This window comes from Zalophus californianus, chromosome 4, assembly GCF_009762305.2.
Source record: "Zalophus californianus isolate mZalCal1 chromosome 4, mZalCal1.pri.v2, whole genome shotgun sequence".
Lineage (NCBI taxonomy): Eukaryota > Metazoa > Chordata > Mammalia > Carnivora > Otariidae > Zalophus > Zalophus californianus.
The window spans coordinates 39,794,522-39,819,328 of record NC_045598.1 but is presented as its reverse complement, the minus strand read 5'-3'; the positions used below and the strand labels follow the sequence as shown (position 1 = coordinate 39,819,328).

The window sequence follows — 24,807 nt, the reverse complement described above, 5'->3', positions numbered from 1 at the left end:
GGTCCAAGGGTAGTAGAAGATAAAAAGAAGACTATCATGGCACCCTTATCCTCAATAAACTTGAACTTCCAATGATGCAAATGAGACATGCATGACAATATTATATACACCCCAAAGCAGACTGCAAGGGGTGCATTCTGTCAATAATGGGCTTTGCAGGTGGTGGGGCTGAATCAATCCCACCCTCACGGCAGTTTCACCAGACACTCAGCTCCCTGAGGGCAGGGGGCTATGTCCCCCTTATACTAAATCCTCAGACACCACTAAATAGTAAGTGCTTAGCAAGGCTTTATTAAATGGATCTATTTAATCTTCACAACAACCCTAAGAAGTAGAAATCATTTTACAAATGTGGAAATGGAGGCTCACAGAGGTAATGTGACTTGCTTGAGGTTATGAAGTTAGTATAGTAAAAATAGCAATAACATCAATAATAATTACTATTTTTCATTCTAAGGAAGGCTGCCCTCTATTTATCATTCTCTAAATGTTTCTGCCACAGGATTCTCTTTTCATACTAAGATGGAAAATGTTCTCTCTGCCTGAATGAAACTTGGAGTTCATAATTTGAGTTCTTGAGCTCTGGTTGGCTTTTTGCTGCTGCCAGTTTCAGAAGTTCCAAAGGGCACTGAATGGTTTTAGGGCAGATGGATCCGCCACTTTCCAGGTAAGGATATTCTTCAGCACAAAGGTTCCCCAATACTCAGCCACTCCCTTCCAAATCACCAGGTGAGAATTCATCCAATTTCAATTCAATTCAATAAATCTTTATTGAATACCTAAACTATGTGGCAGGTACTTTTCACACTACTTCCAGAACTACTTAGTATGAAAGTCTTTGGGCCTGTCCTCTTGTGATTAAATCACATCTCACCCACTTTCATGCACAGTAAACCCTCAAGGGCAGAGACCAACTGACCCACCAATCTCTGTAAAGAAGTACAGTGCTAACACAGAGTAGGCATCTTAGTACATTTTCACAGAACTGAATAAATCTTTGGCATTTTGTTCTAGAACTAGACACACCTGGGTTTAAATCAAATCTGGCCCAATTGCTGTGTAACCTTAATTTACCTTTCAAAATCTCAGTTCATCCATAAAACAGGAAAATTAACAATTTACCTTTTAAGGTTGTTTTAGGGATTAAAAGAAATGGTATGTAAGGCACAGTGCCTGACTCATAGTAAGAGCTCAAGAAATGAAAGCTATAATCTCATTATTTCTAGTCTCACCTCCAGATCACCTCCACTACTTATTACTATCATTATTATTATTATTACTATCATTATTATTATTATTACTTTGAAGGTTCAGCTAGGTAGCATGACCAAGGTATGAGATTTGCTAGTTAATGAATACTCTGATTAATAGAGAGTCCCAAGATATACCATGCAGATATCATTAACTTTCAAAGATTTAAGATACATTTTCCACATTAAATCTAAAATAATCAGATGCCATCCTTTGTTTAATAATTTGGAAGATACTAGAGATCTTGCATTGCATAGCACTGAAGAAAAAAAAAGGTGGCTGGTTTTCTTTTGGACAATGCAGAGCTCACTATCAACTAGAACAGTGTTTTTCAAAATTTACTGAACAAAGCAAAAAAGTAAGAAATATATTGAACACACAGCAACTTCACGTCACAAGTCAAAACATAGGTAACTGAACCAAAAATTTCATGAAATAATACTTACCCTTACTAAGCACTAGCCACTGATTTTTTCTTTTCTATTTCACTTTTTTTTAGTTTATGTAAAAATTTATTTGACCAAAATGTAGAAAAAGTGATACTATTACATATGATACAGTTGCAAGAACCTAAATGAAAAGTGTGGGTTTTATTCAATTGCACAATTTGCTAGTGTACCTTCTGGGTATGAGATGCTTAATAAAGAGGAGTGAGGGGCAGAGGATTTAGATAAGCCAGAGATAGGGTGATTCTCTCAGAATTTTAAACTTGAGTTGGCCCCCCACACTGCTGGTGAATGTGGAGTGTTTCAGCTCTGAGATGATAACCAAGAAAGCAGAAATATAACAAAGTCAAAATGCCTATTTCACTTATTGTTTTAATTCTTTTTTAAATTCTGGTTAAGACGCAGTAAAATAATTGTAGGCAAAACTAGAACCTAGTAATTGACTAGTATTGTTATTCTATTTTACTCATATTTACTAAAGTTTACTAATATTGTTATTGGGGTGTATCTAGGATACGGTTTAACTGATCCTCTCATCAAGATATGAAGTTGTATTAATTCTCTTTTGCATATTAAGAACCTGAAACTCAGCCAGGTTAGGTGACTTGGACGAATAAACTAAACGACAGAGCCCAAACTCACAAGTCTTATAACTCTGTAGTTCAGACTCTTTAAAAAATTATAACTCAATCCCATAAACATTTATTGAGTACTTACTGTGTGCCCACATTGAAATAAGAGAGGATTTGACAAGCTCTCTGCCCTCCAGGGCTCACAGACTACCCGGGAAGACAAGTACGCCTTGGTACATGGAAGTGTGAGGTGGGTACTTCTCTATTCTGGAGGAAATAAGCTGATTCCCAACTACCACCCTCCTTTCTCTGGCCACACATTTTCCCACGACATGAGCACTGGTACCTGCTGGTGAGAGATGCAGTGTGCTCCTCTAATGGCACTTCTTTACAATCTGAAATAAAGTTGCTATTTTTCCTCCTAGTGCTTTTTGACACTGTAACCCCAGTCGCACCAGTGAGCATCGTTGTCGTCATCATCATCATCATCATCATCATCACATCACACTCTGATCAGAAGAGTGCTTTAATGCCAATTCTTTCTAAATAACCAATGTCTAATTCAGTAGTATCTTTAGGGTGACTTCAACTTCTGAGAAATCATGACCCGATAAAGGCAAGTCTTGACCCTGCAAAACAATCAGGAAACCATAATCCTCTGATCTAAGACATTCCATAGTACTGATTCAAATAAAGTTAAAACCAAGTCAAAACACCTTACCCTTCCTAAACGATAGCTTTTACCTATCCCTAGCTTTATCTTTACACATCTCATGCTGCGTTTACCCCAGACTACTTATCATTCCTTAAGCAAGTGCCCATCTCTGCACCTTTCCTCATGGTCTTCCTTCCACACAGAATGCCCCCTCTTCCTAATTTCTCTGCCTATCCATCTTTCCTGGCTCCACCCAAATGGCATTTCCTCCATGAAGGCTGTCTCCTTCCCCCAACAACAATGAATGTCTTCTCTTCTGTATATTGTACCTCCTCTGCTGAGACACTTTTCACATTCTGCCTGTCACTGTCCTTACCCACTATATCAGAGTATGTTTTAAATACTGACATTCCAGGAGGCACCTAGAATGTGGTTTATATGCACAGACATGCAATTGTATTTGCTGAATCCACACTGAAAAACTTGATCTAGAAAGGAATTGCTTTTTTTTGTTTTGTTTTTGTTTTTTTCCCCTGGAGAAGTAAACTTTGGCTAGGTTGGATGTATTCCTAAACACTCTGGAGCTAAGACTTCTGCTATTGTTAAACATGTATGCTAAGGCAGGTGGCTGAACTTTATTTTCTATAAAAAGGGGTTAATAACACCTGCCCTAAACTGCATTAAGGAGATCAACCTGACACCATAGGGCAAAAATTATACGATGTTAAGTGAATATGAGAAATGATCTCCCTAGTCACAGATCCATTACAGAAGAATTGTGCTGGGAATAGCTGGAGTTCTAGAAACACAAACTTGCTCCTCTGTTCTTAGAAAAATGACACGACGATAGTTCAGGAAGAGTACTGTTATGATTATAGCAACTGCAAGCCCATGTCTCCAAAATTCACCAACTAGAGACCTGCTTAAGAGTTTTTACTAAAGCTCTTCTAAGCTAAAATTCTTTTCTTCTCGCTGATAACCTTAAGCCAGAGGTGTAAAGCAAGAAGGAATTGAGACTCAAGTACTGGCTTAAATAGGGGTCAACTTTTTAATAATACGAACATGTTTCTAGCAAGGAGGTCCTAAGAATATCCACCTGCCCCTCCCCTGCCCAGTTATTTGCTCAAATGGCTCACCCAATCATCTCTTTTTGATCTTTCATTAATAAGTGTGAGATTTTTCTAGGCTAAACTCTGCACAAACATCTTCTACCCCTCTCCACATTCGAGCCCCTTTCTTCAACTGGCGTATTTCTGCCCATACAAAACACATTGCAAAAATCAACCAAATTCTTCCAGAGAGCTTGTGTATGACACACAAGGCTGCTTACAAAATCCTTAGAAGAACTTTGGGGAAGCCTTGAAATAGATACACATGGAAAGAGAAAAATTCTATTGTCTGTTTCACAGTAAAGGGTTTTTTTTTTTTTTTTTTTAACAAAAGCATAGGGCCTGCAAAATGGTGCTTGGGGGATCCGATCAATTTATAATCCTTCCCCTTATTTTAAGGCTTAAATTGAAGGAAAGAAAATGGCTCCCTTTCACATCCCTCCCATGATTATATAAAGTGGAATCCAAAATCCATAACATTAAAATACTGTTCCAAGGAGGTTATGTTTTCAGTTTCAGTCCCGAACCCCTTCAGGTACTACTTGTATCGTTTTTTCGTCCTCACTGGTGACAGCAACAGGTCCTGATTTAGAATAGCTTGTGAATTTTATTTAACATGCCTGTTTATTCCCTCTTTCAGAACCTTGGGGAAAAGGCACAAAATTAGGCTCGGCCTAACACCGGTCCTGACACCCCCCATTACCCCTTCCCAAGTGCATGTGATCAACAGCTACATCAGGCCTTTACGGTGACTCTGGTCCTGTCTCTTTCTTTCCTGCAAACGGGAGGGTCATAAATTGGGGGCCAGCATTCTGCTCACATCTCCCACACCTCTTCAGTCAATGTGATCGCTTCTAGAGCTGTTTGCACTGCCAAAGCCATCCATCATCCTGCCTCACCAAGCAGGAGAAAGAAAACTGATGGCAAGTTAGAAAAATCTCATTAAGCCACTTTTTGCCTCAACCTCTTCACCACTCCTTAAAAAACAGAACTTCAAAATTCAGTCTGTTGGGGAAATAAGAGGGATAGAAGAAAAAAGCTGATGTGGTGAAGAGGAAAAAAAATAGCTCCAAAGTAAGCTGGTTTCTGGGCCAAAGTCAAATAACTCACGGGTTATAATAATATATTTTAGACAGCAAAGATGAGACCATATTCATTAGCTTAACCTGATTTTTTTCTGTTTGACTTCTGAAATTCCTAACAGACTCTTTTATGAAATTAAAAAAAGAAAAAACAGCATCGATTATATGTTCACCTTTTTTCTCTTTTAACAACTAAATCCCAAGTTAATTCTAATTCCAAAGGGGACCATGAATGTACCTTGCAAAAGCTTATGAGCATGCCAGCAACTTAATAAAGCCACATAATTCCAGGGAAGAACTGAGGGCTTGTCTGTGTTTAAAAATTACTGTGTGTCACCCCCACCCTCCTTGAGTTCTGGGGAGAGGACAGAGACTATGAGGTAGTTCAATGTCACTTCTCCCCAGGACATCTGGCACGGGCAGACTAAAAGAGACCTAACATCCTCTAAGCATTTTTAATATTCAGGTGTATGACTGGTACCTTCGCATATTGTTTCTCATCGGATCCACATAAAACCCTGTGAGTCAGGCCTTATCATCTCCATCTTAAAGATGAGGAAATTGAAGCTCGAAAGCTGAAGGACCTCATCCAAGATCACCCGGTTACTAATAGGGAAAGTCAGGACTTTAGCCCCCAATCCACCTGACCTCAAAGTCCTTAGCACTTCCTGGTTTTGTAAGACAAAGAGCAATCTTTCCAGATGGTTGCCTGTACAGGCACAACATGAAGGTCCTATGAATCCAGAGGCAGACCTGGGATTCCGTAGCCTCTAAGTGGGCCCTGACGGTGAAGACACAGGGACAGTGGTATCTAGCAGAAAAAATCTAATTTTTCTACATATGTACAAGTTGATGTAACATGTTTTTAGCCCCATCTGCACACTGGCCCTCTGGGTCTTAATCACAATAACCAGGTTGATTTCAGGATTGGAACCTTTTCTACTACAGAGGTGATTAAAATATCATCAAGCTAGAAAGTTATCCTCCCCCAAAGCCACCTAAAACAGAGCAACTCCAAAATAAAACCAATTTACATATTTTAGTCCAAATTAAAAAGTAAAAGCTAAGGATTCCCTTTTAATATCCTAAATAATAAATGCACATTTATGTAAAGCTTCCTTTGGGGAATGGTTACTATGAGGACAACTTTCCCAATATTATTCATAAATATCACTTTTGTTTTGTTGTTACAGTAAGAATCTGGACTTGTGGGAATTGTACTGTCTGTACCCAGTGCATCAACAGACATAATTAATATTGAAGACAAGTACAATATCCAGAATTTTAGATGTGTGGCTGGCTGCATTACAAAAAGTAACATAAGAGGGGATGAGTCAAATCTAGTCAAAATCACACATTACAGGGACTTAGTCGTTTACTCCATTTTAAGTGAGCACTCTCCTAATAAAAGTTTCATTAGTAAAGATTGCAAGTTCTCAGGCTTTCCACGACAGACTTTTAAATAGCACTTAGAGCTAAAGTTTATCATTAAAGCTGTATTTACTACTGCTGCATCTTCAAAGGGGGCACTCGAAAAAAAAAAGTTCAACTCAGCCTGTTATTTTTCATGTACAAATTAGAAAGGAAAACTCCAAAGGTTTAGACTGGCAGCTTAGGAAAACACAGGCTACTTGAGAAGCCATTCTTGGCACATCCCAGAGCACACCCGGGGGTCACGGCTGTCTATCTATACCCCTGCACCCCCCACACACAGAGTACATGGCAGTATCTAAGTGTGTACCACATTACTCTATGAAGTCTGTTCTATGTGCAAACTTAAAAGTTTGCACAGGGGCATGCCAAGAGGGTCACTATCTTCTCAGGTCCTACCTGGAGGGTAACTTGGGGGAAAGGTACTCAGAGTCATCTCTGTTAGAAGAATAGCATTTTATTTCTGTAAAATAAACAGGCTCTCGCCAAGCTCCACGGGTAGCTGACAGAAAGACAGGTTCCTCCCAACTGTCTAAACTTTCCTTTTCCTGAAAGCCAGCATCTGCATACATGGGAACTTATAGACAAAAATGTCCAGAAAATCTTTGATTTCTATCTTTTGGAGTCATGCCTAGGCTCTTACAAATACAGAAAGAAAAACATTTGTGTACTTGAATGTTCCGACAGATCTCTTCTCATAACTTGACACAAACTGCATTATGTGACATCCAACCTTAAAATCCCTCACTCCAACTTTAGCTCCAATCACAGGGACTTAGACTCTTATTCTGTCTTTTGATCAGTGTCAGAAGAAAAAGAAAAGGTGACCTTGATTTCCACCTTCCAGAGAAACGCACATAGTAAGTCCTTGACAAACACATCTTCATCTAACAGCAAATGATAGCTAGCCTCTACAATGAACACAGTTGGCAAAATAACTTCAAGGGCTAGTCGCTACAAGACAGTAGACAATATAAGGTAACTGATTCATTGAATGAGCAGGAGTGGATTCAATGCCACAAAGTGCAGAGAGGAGGCAACTTCCACGTTGTGTGTTTTTCGAATTTTCCATCTTGCTAGAATTGTTTCTCTGCTTCCTCATATCCTGAAAATAGAACTAAACTTTATAGAAAAAGTATTTATGAATTACATTTTTATAGCTTTAACATGAATAATTAAAAAAATAAACTCGAGCTTAAATGTTATTTTTCAAACCAAGAGTCCCAGGTAAGTTATTTTTAATAGAGACCTATGACTTGTAATTTTTTTCCATTTTTAAAAAATCACATATGCTAGTTTTGCACTTTACTTTTGTGGTTAAAAATAAGGCTTTCCAAAAACAACAAAAAACAAAACGCAAGCACAACAATTACGTTGACCTTATTTCTTCAACATTTTCACTGCTTCCTCAACAAAAATTATTTAAAGATTCCTTTATGGTGTTCAGCATTTCGTGATCTGTATGAAGAAAGATCCATATTGAAGGGAAAATATCTCTGGTATTAAATACAACGAGGAACTGAATACGGATCTTCCCCATAGCAAAAATGGTCAGTCCTAAAATGGTCAAGTAAAAGGCAAAATCTTGGGGGTGGAGCATGGGGAGAGATAAAAAAGAGATAGAGTGGGTGGATAGGGGGAGCCACCAGCATATTAAGAGCACTGACACTGCACAATTCATTTCTTAATGAATGTACAAGGAACAGCATAAATATTACCATTAAGCAGAGTGAACATCCAAATCAAGCTAGCTGGCCGACTGCTTTCTTATTTTTTATTCTTTTGTAACAATTCCATTTCCAAAGTGCTTGATTCCTAACACTGATGCTCCAAAGCTATTGTGAGCACACTGCCTGAATACTTAATGAAGTAAACAACAAACAAAATGGCTCATCTTTGGTGCCCCTAGCTAGCATCCCAAACTGGATATAATTAAAGGTGTGAACAAGCAAGCAAGGAAGTAATGAACCTGCAAAGTCAAGGTTCTGAGAGATTATCGGGCATCCCGCACTGCACCAGTTCAAATTTATCACTCATTATCTCTTGTTTCGGCAAGTGCAGATCCACATGTTGGTACCCTCTCCACTCTTGTCCTCCAGCCTTTTTTCTTTCCACTTCTAGATGAGTAATTTATGACAATTACTGCTTGTGACAACTCCCACCCACCCACAGATCACCTTTCTTCTTACCCTTAAAAAGCCACTGACCTACAATAGCCCTCCACCCTTAAAATACACTGAGATTTAAAAAATACGAGGATGTTTCTAAAGCACACGCACACACACACAAAGTCACAAAATAATGCACAAACTGCTAACAGAGCCACCCTACCTCCTACTTGTTTTTACCAATGGTTAAAGATTAGGTTCAAATGCTCCCAAAGAAAAAAACAACTCTCCTTCCACATATACATGCATTTAAATTTGAGCCCAGCCCCTTGCTTGAGAGAGCAGCTTCCAGCTCACAAATATTGTGATGGATCTGCACATTTATAGTTTCTCAAGTGGCAACTAAAGAAAGGGGTGTTTGGTTTCTAATGCAGGTCTGCAGGGTCTGGATCTATCTTTTTTGATTAAGTTTTGTATTTTTCTAATAAGAAAACTCTTGGAGGAGAAGCCACTTCTTATGGGAAGCCGGCCCAGTTTGGTTTTCTTTCCCTTTTTAGATGCACATATACTTGCAAATATGTATACACATTTGGTTATACCAAATAAGGAAAACCTAAGACAGGTGCAGGATTCCAGAAACACACATGCTTACACAGATACACACACACACACATACACAGACACACACACACACACAGAGTCTCCCTCTCTCACATATACATACTTTCCACATATCTATCAAATGGATGGAAGAACAGACAGCGGGCAATAAAAGGTTGACTTCACTTTTAAAAGCAGAATTGGCGAATTCTGTACAACATGGTCCATCTACTGGAAGATAGTAAGATAAAAGCTTAAGAATGTTTGTGTCCCTTCATACCCCCCAAATTCCTAATGACATTGGGAAAAAATACTGCATTGCAGCATTTCCCAGCGCACACTCGTGTGTCTAACACCCGCCAGCCAGCTCACCAACAAATGTACATATTAAGTGTCCAGGCATATAAATTAAGTGCCTGGTGGCCACAGATCATTGGAACTGATGAAGAAATTTGTCAAGGCCAAAGTACCTCTGTCCACATACAATGACCTCTATCAAGACCGCCATTCCTTATTTACAGTACACACAATTTGTTTCGTTTTTTTTTTTTTATTAAAATAAGGCATTAAGATGCCAAGGGCTAAGTGAAACAATGTATATCCTCATGGAAGGAATAGTATTTGGTCTACATATAGGAAAAGAATCCACCCACAATAAGGAAATGAGTGCAAAGGGGAGAAATCAAACCAAAGAAAGGACTTGCCCTGAGGAAACCCTTTCATTGTTCATGGTAATTCTTACTTGAGAAAAACACCTTGATTCACCCACAAATTCTTTTAAAGATACTGAACACACACACAAAGCACTACTCAGGCAATGATTTCTAGATTCGAAATGTCAAATAGATTATCCCCAACAGAAATGCTAAGTTTAAAATACCTGAAGTCTACCACGTCTCAAACCCTTTTTCAAGACTGAGTTAAGAACTAAAATGCAAATGCGTAGCTCATTTTCTTTCTCTTTCCTTAAAAAAAAAAATTCTATTATTATTAGCTCACAACAATCTGGCCTTCGTCTCACCATAAAATCTTTGAATATTCAAAGGACCCAGGAAGGGCTATCGGGAGAGAAAAAAGTTTTAAGGCTTTGGAAAACTATCAAACAGAAGCAAGCTCATCTATATCTGGCCAGGAGGATGACTTGAATGAATGGCAGTTAGAAATGAATGGGACTACAAAAATGAGTGGTTCAGTTGCTTGTTAGGTTTCTTTTTTCTGAGATATTAAAATTATGAGTCAGTGATTCTCAAAGTAATTTCTCAGCCATTTCCCTACTTATGTTCATTTTATCTTTTTAAAAATTTAAATATTAAACGATGTAGCCATGATGTTATAATGACATATACGGACATTCTGATCATTAAAACTGCGATGTAGTCAGGTGATATTTGCAGAAATATTTCCGATCAGATTTTCATTTCTTAACAAACGCACACTCAGCCTTATGCTTCTGTAAAGGCACACCTCCACATGCAGGTAGTAGGCATTAATATTTTTAAGACAAAGAAGCAAGAAAGGTCAGCAGTAGAACCACGTGTCTTTTTTACAACCCAAGACAAGGTGACAGTTCTTATGGAAATTATTTTCCCCTAACTAAAAAATGCTAGAAATTTCTCAGAAAAAAAAAACTATATTAGAGATAATCAAAAAATTATCATAATTTTTAAGAGACATATAGTTATGCAAAGGTTCAAGTGTATGACATGACAAAAAAATAAGTTTATTTATTTTTACCTCAAGAGTCAAAACAAATTTTAAAAATCCCCCAATAAGAAGACAAAACAAAAAGAAGACCCTTGCAAGGAAAAAAGAAGGGGGGGAGGTGAGTGCAGAGATTTGCGATGGAGAGAGTAAAAATTAAGAGTACTTTCAGTAAAGCCAATTATATTTCCTAACCTTTTAAGCATATTTCAGTATTTTTTAATCTCTCATTCTGGGGCTTAATATTAGCTACCTGATCATATATCTAATTTGGAAGAAATCATAACAGAACATGGTTTTTATGTTACGTCCTATTTGCCTGAGCACTATACCTTTCAGTCCTTCTGGTACCCACCATCATGAGAAAAAGAGACTACTAGTAAAGCACACTCAGAGAAAAAGGGAGAGATGCCTGTCACCCAGCGCACGCACGGGTCCTAGACGTTCAGAGACACTAAAAAAAAAAAAAACAGCTTTTCACTCAGTTTATGCTAAGACCAGACCCAGGACCAAATGCCCTGCAGTTGCTGCAAGGGTGCAGCCTGATGGACCTTGGGGTTGGAGGTATAGAGAGGAAAACGAAGCAAAAGGCCAGAACACAGTTTTTCATTTATTATTTTTAAAAGTAATTTCTACTTGGGATATAAAATGAGAGATACAATGAACTCCCTGGAATTGTAGTATCAAAATCTGATTTAGTAAAAACACCAATATCACCTAGCACAAAATCATTGCTTTAGGATAAATCTATTCTACCTATATTTCTCCAATGGATATTTGCTGGAAATTTCTAAGGAATCATTTGCAGAACCTATCAGCTGTGGGAGTTCACTATTATGCTTCCGTCAACTTCATTCAATATAATTTACATTTTTTTTTCAAATGGCCTCACAGGATTCCTTGCGATTTTTCGCACGTACAATTTCACAGCAGGGAAAAGGGGGAAAGAGAGAGAGAGAGAGAAAGCAAGATTCCCTACCCTCCCTTCCCCCTCTTCTTTTCTCTCCCTCTGTTTTTTAAACCAAAAAAAAAAAAAAAAAAAAAAACAGGAGAGACAGAACAGATGCTTAAAAATAGATTTCTAAAAATCACTGTAAACCAGAGTTAGAAATGTAATTAACACCTATTTATAAAGAATAATTAAAGTTGGGCCGGCCACAAAGAACAGCAAAGATAATCGAGGTCCTGTCCTCCCCCCCTTTTTTACACTGTTTGCAGTGTGTTCTCATGATAGCCACCTGCTCCCTACTCGGCTTTTCCTCTGTTCGTTTCCCCGGCAACCTTTCATTGGGTTTTCCTCCCAGCTATCGCTTTCAGTTGGGCTGCTCGGTCTAATCTTATTTGTTTTACACCCATCAAAACAAGCAGCCAGACAAAGGCAATCCTCTAAGAATGGGAAAAAGACCACAGCTTTGTTACAACATCTATGCAGAGCGAAAAGTCCTCCCCAGGCTTTTCTAGCAAAAAATAAGTGAGATGGATATGAATTTACAGCCTCCCCACATACCCGGCTTTGAAACCCCGTGAAAGCTATTGCTGGTGAAATTCAAAGTCAAAGTGGGCACTCGTGGCATCTGGTTGTGCCATTTTGTGCCACATCTTCAGGGTCAACATCAGGCGACAGGAGCGGCACTCAAGGAGTTTCCCTGCTTCTTTTTTTTTTTTCCGAAAAAGATGACGCTAAAAATAGATTTACTACTTTGGCAGAAAGGTTTTCCACTTCCCCTTCCACATCCCAAGTCCTGTTTCACAATTGCATCTGCTGGTACTGAACCTCACCTCCTCCACCCCTCGCACCCAGCCTTCCCCATCACTCCTAGCAAGAGACTGAAAAAGAAATGTGCCTTTAACTTTAACAGTCATGTAATTCTGCTGAAAGCTCATAGAGGCGGTGGACACGCCAGCCAACAGCAACGGTGACATTGTGATTGTCAAAAAAGACACCAACCTTGCTTGGCTAAATGTGTGTTCGATGGTAGAGGCAGTGTGTGTGCCTTGTGTGCATGCAGTGCCATTACACTTGGAGATGGATTCTGGCTTTCAGAAAAGAGAAATACTAATAAACACACACACACACACGATCTGCACAGTGATTTACGATGCACAGTCCATCATCCTTACACACACACACACACACACACACACACACACACACACACACACGGCTGGAATCTCCAAGCTGCCTTCCTCTGAATTTTCACTTACCATCTTCAAGCCATTCCACTCCATCTGTGATCAGAAGAAGATGGACCCTCACACAGTGTGTCAAAAGCGGAAAGGAACGTTATGTAAAAGCTGACATTCCTTCTTACAGAGCTGCTGCCCAGAGAAGGAAGCAACAACTCAACACGCCAGGCACCGCTACACATACAAGCCGCCTCCTCTTTTTTATGAGGTCATGACAGGAAACTCTTTGAAATACAAGATGCAGCATTTACTGAAGCCCAAATAAATCACTCTCTTTGCCGTTTTGACTGCGCAGTCCCCCGAAACACAACTGCCCATCTCAACGTTCAGTATCCAGGAACTGCCTCTCGAGCTTTAAATTTCCAGCACGGAAATGGAGATTCTTAACCCCGCTGCATCCACCTCCAGCCCCACAAAACCCAGGCACACAGACAAACCCCCTCTCCCTTACAAAAAAAAAAATCCCTTTTCTGCCAATATGGTCTCGTGTAATATAACCTCTTTCAACAAATCAGCAATTATTTCTGCCCACCTCCCCTCTACACCACCCCCCTCCTTTATGTTGAAGGGAAAACTGACAATGACCTGTTAAAAATGACAATCCATTTCCCCACTGCTTTTCAATAAAAGGACCTACCGGCACTCTCTACACAAAAGAGATAGTAAATGTAGGAACCAAACAGCAGCAGAGAACTAAACTCTTGTGCAAGCATAAGACTGGTCAAGGTGTAGATGCTTTTCTTCCCTCCAGCAACACAAACAACAGATTATAAATCTAGTCATACCTACCATAACCATTCTTATTGGCAAATATTGGGTCTCGCAGAGCTTCGACTCTTCTCTTAAAATTTGCAAAGGTTTCAGGATATATTTTTTAAATGACTACTATTGTTATATATATTTAAAGATCCACAAAACACAGTGTGGATGATTGTAAAGTAAATCAATTATTTGGGGGGAGGGGACGGGGGGAGAGAAAGAAAAAAAAAAAGAAAGAAAAGGAGCAGTGAGCTGAAACCCCCGATTCTAGAATGTAGATAAGAACAACTGAACAGAGCCTTGCTGAAATTGGCTCGAAGCTTCCCCTTTTTACATCCATTTATGGGACCATCTGTCAGCCGAAGCCAGGATCTGATTGGCTGGGGAAACGAAGGGAGGCGTTGCAACATCAGGTGCTATTTAAATTAGCTACTGCCAGATTGACGATGTTAATGATTTGGTGACCTCTACAACAACAGAGACCAGATTTCTGAACTGCTTCTTGTGTCTGGTAATTAAGGCCAGGCTGAAGCAACAACAGCCATACTTGTATTTTTACCTTTTCCCTCCTCCTAGCTCAAAAGTACTGTAACAACTGCAGGTCATCAGCCGGCTGCTTGCAAACCTTACCAGTGGGAGTGTCCTCCCTTTCCCCTGTCCTGAAGCCTGCCCCACCAAACCCCTTTGACAGAGGGCTTTTCCAGTAAAAAATATTTTCAAGCACCTTATCTTTCTCAACAGTTGCTTTCTAGCGAAATGCATATTTAATGATCTGCCTCTAGGCTTAAAGATACAACAAAAGCACTTTAATGTGCTAATACATCTACATTTTAACTTTATTATTTCCTAATATTGCTGATTTTTAAGAAGTAATGCTCCTTCTGCAGCTAATATGGCCAGCATTTCAAGAGAAAACAAGTTTGAAATTGTGTTTGCTCCGCGAACTGGGTTCCTACAAGTTTGCTTCAGAAAACTACTTGCTAAAAAAAAAAAAGCTGGGGGGGGAGGTGGGGGGCAGCTGTCAGCCTCTACCTTTCTGCCTTCTGTCTGAGCTTTTCAAAACAGAGAATGATGAATGATTTATTTAAATGAATTTATTTCTCAACTTGGATAGGGGCATGATCTGAATTTTTAAAAATGCACTAAAACACGTTCTCTCTTTGCTTTCCCCATGCTCTAAAGAATGTAAAGCATGCTTTTGACAACAGCATCATTTCATGACTGGTGCAGAGTGCATATCTTGCTGAACTGAACTCGTGATTTTGCTTTTCTCCTTCAAAAGATGTCTTTTTTCTTTGGTCTCTTAAAAGACTTGCAAAGAGACATTTAGAAAGTGTGTGATGTATACAGTTTGCATACCTATGTTATACATTTCATAACCTCCACAATACCAGTCTTCAATAGTGTAGTATTTTGTTCTGGTTTGGGTTTTAAAGTGGCTTACCTGAGGAGTTTTTGCTTTACTTCTATCCAAAAAGCTAACTTACTGCTATTTATTTAATTCATAACTTAGTCAATTTGTTCCTCAATGAATACATAGAGGTAACAAATATTACTAAAGAAATAATTCAACATAATTTTAAATCTTTGGCTGGAGTTGACAGGAGATGGGACTGGGCAGAATAAAAATATAGACCGAAAATCATACTACACTCTGGGCTTCAAGTCCAAGAATAGTTGTGTCTGTGAAAAATTATTAGAAAAGAAAATAACTTTCGCGTTAAAAAAAAAATAAAACTATTCTCTCCCAGCTACTATTTCACGAACACACACACGTAAATATACATAGATATGCACACTTTTAAAAATACAGATATACCACAAAACAAAATGTGTTGGGTACACTTTATGGAGAATTAGACTTGAATATAAATACATTCAGCTGTTAGAAATAAAAATCCATGAAATAGAAAAGTAGAAATGTTAAAACTATAACCCCTTCGAGTGGAACAAGACTGAATTAAGTAAACTTTTAAAATAATTTCTCTAGCAAATATACAAAGAGTCCTACTGAGTCACAATAGTACTACAGTATCTGTTGAACTGTGTTCTAGGGATGAATTCATAGGTTAAGTGTTCTAAAGAACTCAACATACAGACACAGGGCAGGTACAGGTGCCCCAAATCAATGACAGAAACTCTGAGTGCGATCTCCACAATACAGAAATATTGTGAGAAGAAAACCATGAACACAATGCTGACAAACACACAAATGAAAACAGCTTGCTCCAGAACAAAATATTTACTTTGTTTTTCTCCGGAGGTTAGAAAAGTCAGAATTTCTTAAACCCATTCTCCCCCAACCATACTAATCTCAGCACACTTTGTGAGCCATTAATTACCATTAGGTATATCAAAAGATGTTCTGGCCACTCTTCTGAAACAGGAACTGTATATTACAGTATAAATAATTAGCTGGTTTTGCCAGGTTAAAAAAACCCCATGCACTTTGTATATTGATCACTTCTCCAAAAAACCTCCACTCTAAAGTCTTTCAATGGAATCCTCAAACAAATGCACGAATGTCCTCAGAGGCCTTTTCTCTAAAGACAAAGGCAGAATCCTATTGTTGGGAAAAGTCAACCTTATTATTGCATTTCCAATAGTACCATTCATCTTTCAGAGTGAGGGGCTGACCGCTCCATCAGTGGTGTGACATTTGTAAAGCAACAGATTCTCAATATATTATCTCAAGAATCAGGCAGGCAAGTCTCCCAGTCATGCATGATTTTTTTTTTCCTGCCACAATCCTCCACCACCACAGAAACTTGTCTCACTCAGGCAGCTAAGCCAACCTAAAAATGATATCCCAAAGCTGTGGGGCCGCTAGCGCCGCTGTATCCCTCTTACCATAAATGAGCAGTTTCTTGACTCATTAATAACAATTTCCCTTAAAAGAAGGAATCTCATATCGGTCAACCCCTTGCCACCATGCACACATCCCAAAGGTTGCGGACATGTCAGCATCAGTCGCCGGCAGCCAGCTTTCCCACACAGAGTCCAGATGGACTGTACCAGAAGCCAATTCAGCGTTAATAACTACCTACTCCGCGCAGTGGAGAAGCCTTACGTGGCACAATGGGCTAGGAAACAGCAGCCGGCTGAAACTGCAAATAAAAAAGACAAACCAAATTCTCCAAAAGCACCAAAAGGAAGGAACAGAAAGGGAAGCGTGAACTGTATTCCTTGACTTCCATGAAGAAAAAAAAAAGGAGAGAAAAGAGAAAAGAAAAGGAAAAAGAATCCTTCATAAACATGGGGGGGGATGAAGGGGGGGAAAACAGATGCTGCCCAGAAAAAAGTGACAAAATATTACCTCATTATTTAACAAAGCAGCATTAAGCGTCCTGCTGATTTCAAACATCTTGCCACAGATTTTGTTTTAAGAGAAACAGATAGAATCCTTTGCAAAGCACTCCGTCTGCAAAGGGTTCTTCAATTTTCTTGCGCGCCACGGAACAGTCAATATATTATTTCCCTAGAGTTCGCACATTGAAACCTCTAGTCAGTGAGCTGAATTTCCCTTATCTCACACACAGTAGACTCCTGTTATATGTACTGCTCTCTTTTGCAAGAGCAGCCTGCCCCAAACATGGCTGGTGTTAAACTACTCTTTAAAGTAACAGTTCACTATATAACCACCAGGTGGGTAGAGTGCACAGATTCAAATGAACCATCTTAAAGGATTGTGTTGTTGTTGTTGTTGTTGTTGTTTCTCCCTTTAGGTGTAGAACGTAACACGAGAAACTCCCACATCCCACATCCTAACAGGCTTCGTGTCTTGTATCTCTCTGTATCTTGTCAAAATAAATAAATAAAATTCCTTCTCCTGACTTATAGCGAGAAAACAAAACAAAACACCATCACCAATTCTAATAAGAACTGTGAAGAATGAAACACAAACACGCTTTGCTTCATTCAGCAAAGGATGAACATGGAAAATCCAATCAACACAGAGCAAGGCAGGGGGGTGGGGGGGTGTACCAAAAACTCCATGGAAATATTTTCCTTTAGCAAAAAGAGAAAAATATTGACTCACGTGATAAAAACCCAATTCAAAAGTAAACATATGGACGAAGCACATACAAGATGGAGGCAAGAGTTTAAGGGTGAAACTTTTCTTCTGAGTAAAGCATTAGGTTTATTTGATAGGGTCTTTCATGATAGGAAATAACCCAACAGCTTTTTAAAAGACACTGGAAAAAAAAATCTAAAGCATCTCTTTTAAAAATGCAATTATACGAATAGCTATTAACAACCACAAGAGCAAAGTAATCATATATCTCTCCCCAGTCTTGTTCTTTTTCCTTAAGATCTGCCTCAAAGTGGAACATTTCTGTCCTATGTTATTTTGGGTATATAGCTAACTTGGTGTCTCCTTTGTACAATTCTATTCCAATTAATCTGCTCCTGTGCCAGGAATAAACAGAATGTCCCAAGCTGAAAACCCCAAGTGATGGAGGGTGGATGTTCAAAGATAAAGAACGACCTGGACAAAAATAAATCTCATCCCTTATATTGTTCTATGGCCTGATTTTAAGGAGGATTTTATTACAGAGCGTGCATCCACTCTTCTACATTCCCTCGTATCTAAAAGAGAAACCAACACATACAGATACCTGGGATTTTGTTTTCTTGGCCAGACAAAATTAAAGCCCCGGAACTTCCACATCCTCTTGCAAACACAGATGTCGATACTAGTATCTAGTATTTTTCCAGCCCATCCAGGCAATATTTAGCCACACACAACAGTGACTGTCTCCTTCATCTTTAAGTCAAGGCTGCATCACTTAATACCATTTAACCTCCTCGCATATATTAAGTTTCAAGTGACAATTTTTAACTGGGGAATGAGAAGGAGGAGTTGCTCTCATCAAATTCTGGTTGTATGAAATAAGCTAATTTGTACACTCACCATATGTCTTAAACACTAATTAAAAAATGTCACTTTCTTCAAACATTAAAATGTAATCAGCCTAGTAAATAAAATATTCTCAAGTTTTCTTGCCTTGGTGATAATTTAAAGAGTGTTTATCTCAAGGTAACCTCTCTATTTTGATTACCAAGAAAGGCTTTTGATTTGAAAAGGGGAAAAAAAGGAGATATTGGGGGCTTGGGGAGTGAGAAGAGAAAACCACAACTGTACGTAGCAGCACAAAGGAAAATAAGATGAAGCGGGGTTTTAAGGACCATAGTCTTGTTACCCTAAGGCAAATCCAGCCAATCAATACCACCCATTGACGGTCTACCATCTGCCGTGCTACCCAGCGATGTGGCTAAACAGACCTGTTCCATATGACCGTAGCCGGCTCATTTTCAGTCGATTAGGGCAGTTCCAGAGCATTCACCAGCAATAGCACAAAACTCCAAGTCTGACTGAGCCTCTCTCTTCACACCAGTCCCTCCCAGCACAGCTGCAGACCTTTTCCTCCTGTTCTGGGTGTCTGGATTATCTCTTCTTGCCCCTTAATGGAATTAGCAAAATAGGGTGGGAAGGTAGAGCAAACAGACACACACACACACACACACACACACACACACACACACAGACACACACACACACACACACACAGATAATTGCTGGCCCTTCTTCACTGTCATGCAGAAAATCGGGAATTCCATGTGCGCGGCCCTAATATGATTATGGCACACCATTTAAATAGCATCATCAGTGTCTATGACCTGACATTTTCCTGTAGTGCTATTTCTTTTTATCTTCTCCCTCTTCCCTTGAAAACTAAACCTAAACTGCTGGCATTTTTTTCTTTAGAGAAAATACAATCAGTATGCCCAGACAATGGTATACTTATTTAAGGGTTTTTGATAAAACTTAAAGCCTAATTTTCCTTCGATGAATTGTGGTATTGGTTTTGTTTTTTGTTTTTTTCCTGTGAAAACCATTAAATCAAATTTTATAGGAAAATGCAAACTTACCCCACAGAAGCAAGAAAGATGCACCAGACTGACACGGACTCTACTGGAAGGATCGGGAATGTACTGTCGAAGTTCTCTTAGAGATATATGACCTGACTATACAATGCTTTTCTCTTTCCTAAGTAGTTTCATCTACTATGGATTGCAGGAAAGAGCTACAAGAATGCTACCATGTGGGAAAATGTGACAAATGGATGTCTAGTCCACTTACATTGCCAAGAGTTCACCTGTGTAGGTAAACTAACCTCCAGGTGGATTCATACTTGATCTTCCTGTTTTCTTTCCATGCTCCTGAGCCTTACATAGAATAGCAGCTGAAAGCAGAAGGTTTCTTTCCAGAATCAATGTACACTTTTTCACTTTGACCATACCCTTAAAGCACGAGGATATCTTTCTGGGAAAGGAAATTTAAAGGACAGGAAAACTGCCTGACTTACAAAATTCTGAAAAAGGTAAATACACATTTATCAAAAAAAAAAATCTAATTTAGGTGGAGTCCCTGTCTGGACTTTTCACTGTTATATTCTTCATCATAGCCTATGAAAACTTAGTAGGGTCAATGTGCAAACACACGGAGATTTCTGAAGATCCCTGCTTTAAAGGATTTGAGGCCTTTCCATTTCAGTTCAGATAAGCTTCACTAAAAATTAAAAATAAAAAAAAGAAACAAACAAAAAAACCTTAGTATAAATATAAATCTCTATAAATCAAAGGCCACTGAGCCAGATAAATACAGAGTAGCCATACCATCAAAGGATACAGTGTTTATCCAGATTAATACTGTTTTGAAAATAATTCATTATAGAGTTTTTTAAAAGATTTTATTTATTTATTAGAGAGAGAGACAGTGTGAGAGAGAGAGAGAAAGAGGAACAAGCGGGGGTGGGGGGGGGAAGGGCAGAGGGAGAGGGAGAAGCAGGCTTTCCACTGAGCAGGGAGCCTGGTGCAGGGCTTGATCTGGGGACCCTGGGATCATGACCTGAGCTGAAAGCAGACACTTAACTGACTGAGCCACCCAGGCATCCCTCAATATATATTGATATATTGAGGGATATATAATATATATAATCACTCATTTATAATTCTGTAACTATAAATAAACAGATGTACAGTATTGTAAAAAGCAAGGAAGGTAATTTGTAGAAAGAGGAGGAGAAGGAAGGAAAGATAAAGGGGAGGGGAGGGAGGAGAAAAAGAAATAAATAATAGGATTTATAACAAAGTACAAACAAAACCTATTTTTTACCAAGAGTCTTATATACTGAACACTACAGTAGACATTTGACATGCACAATCTCACACGACATCATAGTGGTGACAAAAGTTATACGGAAGCATTCTTCTAGAAAGACGTTTTCCTCATCTAAAAGTAAGATCTCCCCTCTATTGCTTCATAGAAGAATATGCTTAGTCAATATTTGTTGAATGAATGAGGAAGATGGGTACAGACTAGAAGAGAAAGAAAAACATGTAATTTTTTTCTCATCTAAAAATGACCAAGAGATTTCTTTGTGATGTGCTTCTAACTAAGCATGTCGTCAAAATGTATTTCATTTAATCTATCATTATGACCAGGCTACATTTGAAGTGAGAGAGACACAAAGGATTAAAGCGGGAAGCAAAAAAAATCTTAGCAGGTAGGATGAGTTCCTGATTAAGTCTTTATTCCTTACTTCTAAATCTGGCAAAACTCCTTACATAGAGGAGTTGCTCAGCAAACACTGGCTGGATGAACTTCTATGTCTTTAGCCCCTTACAGGACAGAGCCTGGCTCCAGGCAACACTCAATTATGAGGAAGGAATAAAGTTCAACAATTCCATTCAACATCACCTCAAAAACTATCCCAAGGCCTATTTCATGTGATTCAACTAGGGGGCGCTTAACACCATCTTAAGGGAAGAAATAAGCTGTCTCCCTAAGCTTCAGTTTCCTCATCTGTAAAATGGGCACAATACTTCCCTTAAGGTTTGTTGCCAGGATTAAAACAGATACAGGCTTGGTGGAGGCAGTGCTCTAAATGGCGCCTACTATAATTAATAGAGAACAGGGAGAAACTGTATGACTGAGTACCTAGCTATAAGATAATTCAATCTTATTAAGGACAATACAATTCAGAGACTCTCAAAACAATTAGACAATAGTAAAAGAATAATAACTAAGAAAGGCTGAATGGTCTGTTCCAGTTCTAATGAAAATGACTGTTGCAGATTAGGACTTAGGCAATAGGCAAAATTCAGTGCTAAATTCTAAGTGTGAAGAATAAAAAGAAATACAAGTCATAGATCCCACCTTCAAGGAGCTTACAGTCTGGTTGGTAAAGGAACTTTCCTTCTTAGGCATGAATCTTGATAGTGTAGGGAATATAAAAAGAATAGTATCAAAATGAAATACTGAAGGACAGTTGATGGTGAGGATGTCATCTGGATTGACGGGGGAAGGCTTCATGGAAGAAGCTGGAACTAACACTAGGCTTAAAGAATGATAGGATTTGTCTAGGAAAATTCAAGATATTTCATATAAGAATAAAGGCGGGGGAGGAGGGCAGGAAGGGGATAGTGGCAGCCAGCTCATTCTAGTTAGATCCCCTCTGGGGTTTCCCCTGAATATATTCCAACCTCTTCCATTTTTTAAAAGTTACAAATAGAGGAATATTATGATACGATGACTGTGGGAGAAAAGACCTTTTATTCAGGAAGTACTTTCATAAAAGGAGCAGGAATTAATATTTATTGCACATCTATTTTGTGTCCAACATTGCACTAGGTACTTTGCCTATAAATCTCATTTAATCTCATAACTCTGAGATTTCCAACAGGGAAACTAAAGATTAGAGAATTTGCTCAAGATCACACAGCTAGTAAGAGGCAAATTTATACATGTCCAACCTCAGTTCACTTTACTACAAATACTACCTTACAAAGAAGAGTGTAGATCAAGAGAAATTTAAATCTTATTCTCTATGTTATTCTATACTCAGAAACTAACATTCAAAATAATGTCATTAATGGGGCACCTGGGTGGCTCAGTCAGTTGAGCAGTCGACTCTTGATTTCAGCTCAAGTCATGATCTTGGGGTCCTGGGATGGAGCTCTATATCTGGCTCCATGCTTAGCAGGGAGCCTGCTTGAGAATTCTCTCTCCCTCTCCCTTTGCCCCTCCCCCCCGCTCACGTGCCCTCTCTCTCTCTATAGTAAATAAATAAATCTCTTAAAAAAAAAAAAAGTAATGCCAGGGTGCCTGGGTGGCTCAGTCAGTTAAGCATCTGACTCTTGATTTCAGCGCAGGTCATGATCCCAAAGTCATGAGATCAAGCCCTGCATCGGGCTCCAGGCTCAGCAGGGAGTCTGCTTGAGATTCTCTCTCTCCCTCTCCCTCTGCTCCTCCCCCATTCATGTGTGCATGCTCTCTCTATCTCTCTCTAAAACAAATAACTCTTAAAAAAAGTAATGTCATTGACAGTTGTTGACATTATAACAACAATAAAAAACAAAGTAAAACCCAAGAACAAAAAAACCTAACCTATGCTTGCAATTTCAGTATTCTGCTACTAAGTGATGATAGAATCTTGGTCCTATGAGAATTACAAGCGTCACCTTTTTGCCTGCTGTTATTTTGTGTGTGTGCCTCCATCTCTGGAAGGGGAGGAAAGAGTGCCTGATCTTCTGATGGAATTGTCTACTAAAGCCCCAAAACATTAATCTTTCCAAATATTTTCCAAATTTTATTTATCAAAAATTCAACTCTGAGCATAATTCTAAACTTTAACAATTTTCAAACAATTCTATCACAGATTATATTCAATGAATTATAGTTCTTTGTTACTTTCACACTGTACTGTGAGCATGCAGGATAGAAATTGTATGTTATTTGCCTTATCATCCCAGCATGAAGAATGTCAACCTAGAGCATAGTGGGCACTCAGTAAAAGAACATTAATTGATTCTAAATATTTTAGAAAAACTTTTGAACCAAATGCTTAGGGCACAGTTGTTTGGTACTTTATTCATCAACACAACTTTCTTTCTCATGTCACCCTTAATGCAGGGTTATTATAAAAAGCCCTTTCCTGAGGTTGGTCATCAGCAGAAGCGTTTCTCTCAGTGGTCAGGTACTTCCTTCTGCCTTAGCCAGGGACAGTCTATATTCATTATAAGCCCTGCCCTGCACAGCATTCTAGTTTACCTTTTCACCCGTCTTATGCCCAGGAATATCGCTTCCTTTCTCTGTGGGAGATGAAGAAAAACCGTGAAAAACAAGAGAGGCATGCTATGTACCTGTCAGAAAGAGGCAACTCTCCACTTGACCCTTTTTAGTTCTCTTCTCTGACTCTGAAGCTGGGGGAATGATTTAACTACTTTTAAGTAGAAGAGTAAAGTTACACATTAGTGCTGAGTAGCTCATTTCCCTTAGCAACCCCTTAGCAACGGCAGCTTCAAGTTCAAAATACCTCCTTGAAAAGGATCACATCTTTAACGAAGATGAGTATTTTTTTTTAATGTAAGGTTTTTGAACAGATGTTTTAACATTACAACCCCCAAAGCCTTGTAGGCTACAAATATCTATTTCATGCTAACTTTCCTTTATGATATTATGTGGTAACCATAATGATGCTGGGCTCCTGCGAAATTTCAGTCCCTAGAAAAGCCCTGGTCCTACTCTGAAATTATTCACAAATACATAACTTTTATTTTATCAAGTCACCATTAATCCTAGCTTATTATAGAAATTACACTTAAGTTCTTTAAAAAGGGTTATTGATATTGACCTCGCTATTCAGTTTGCTCCCTTACTGAGAAGAGTGAATAACTAAAATCACAGTTTTTAAAACCTACATCAACTATATTTATTACATGTAACCTAAGGTTCTGTGGACAGTTTAAAGAAAAATATAAAAAGAAATTCCAACTTTACCCCAAACTGGTACTTATTGGTTTTATTATTCAATACTTACCTTGCTCACTTCATTATCTA

At 38.7% G+C, this 24,807-nt stretch overlaps 1 protein-coding gene across 4 annotated transcripts in view; it reads right to left on the bottom strand.

Annotated features, from left to right (window-relative positions):
• The window catches only part of ELAVL4 (ELAV like RNA binding protein 4), a 140,631-nt gene that overhangs the window by 70,617 nt on the left and 45,207 nt on the right, over positions 1–24,807 (bottom strand). For 2 of the 4 annotated variants that reach the window (XM_027582945.2, XM_027582973.2), the window contains exon 1: positions 13,161–13,539. The exons of 1 other annotated variant lie outside the window; for it this stretch is intronic. In XM_027582945.2, the coding sequence (XP_027438746.1) occupies positions 13,161–13,184 (24 nt within the window). In that variant the 5' untranslated portion in view covers positions 13,185–13,539. Of the gene's footprint in view, positions 1–13,160; positions 13,540–13,931; positions 14,106–24,807 lie in introns of those variants that run through there. One more of the 4 variants, XM_027582962.2, reaches the window with a different exon arrangement.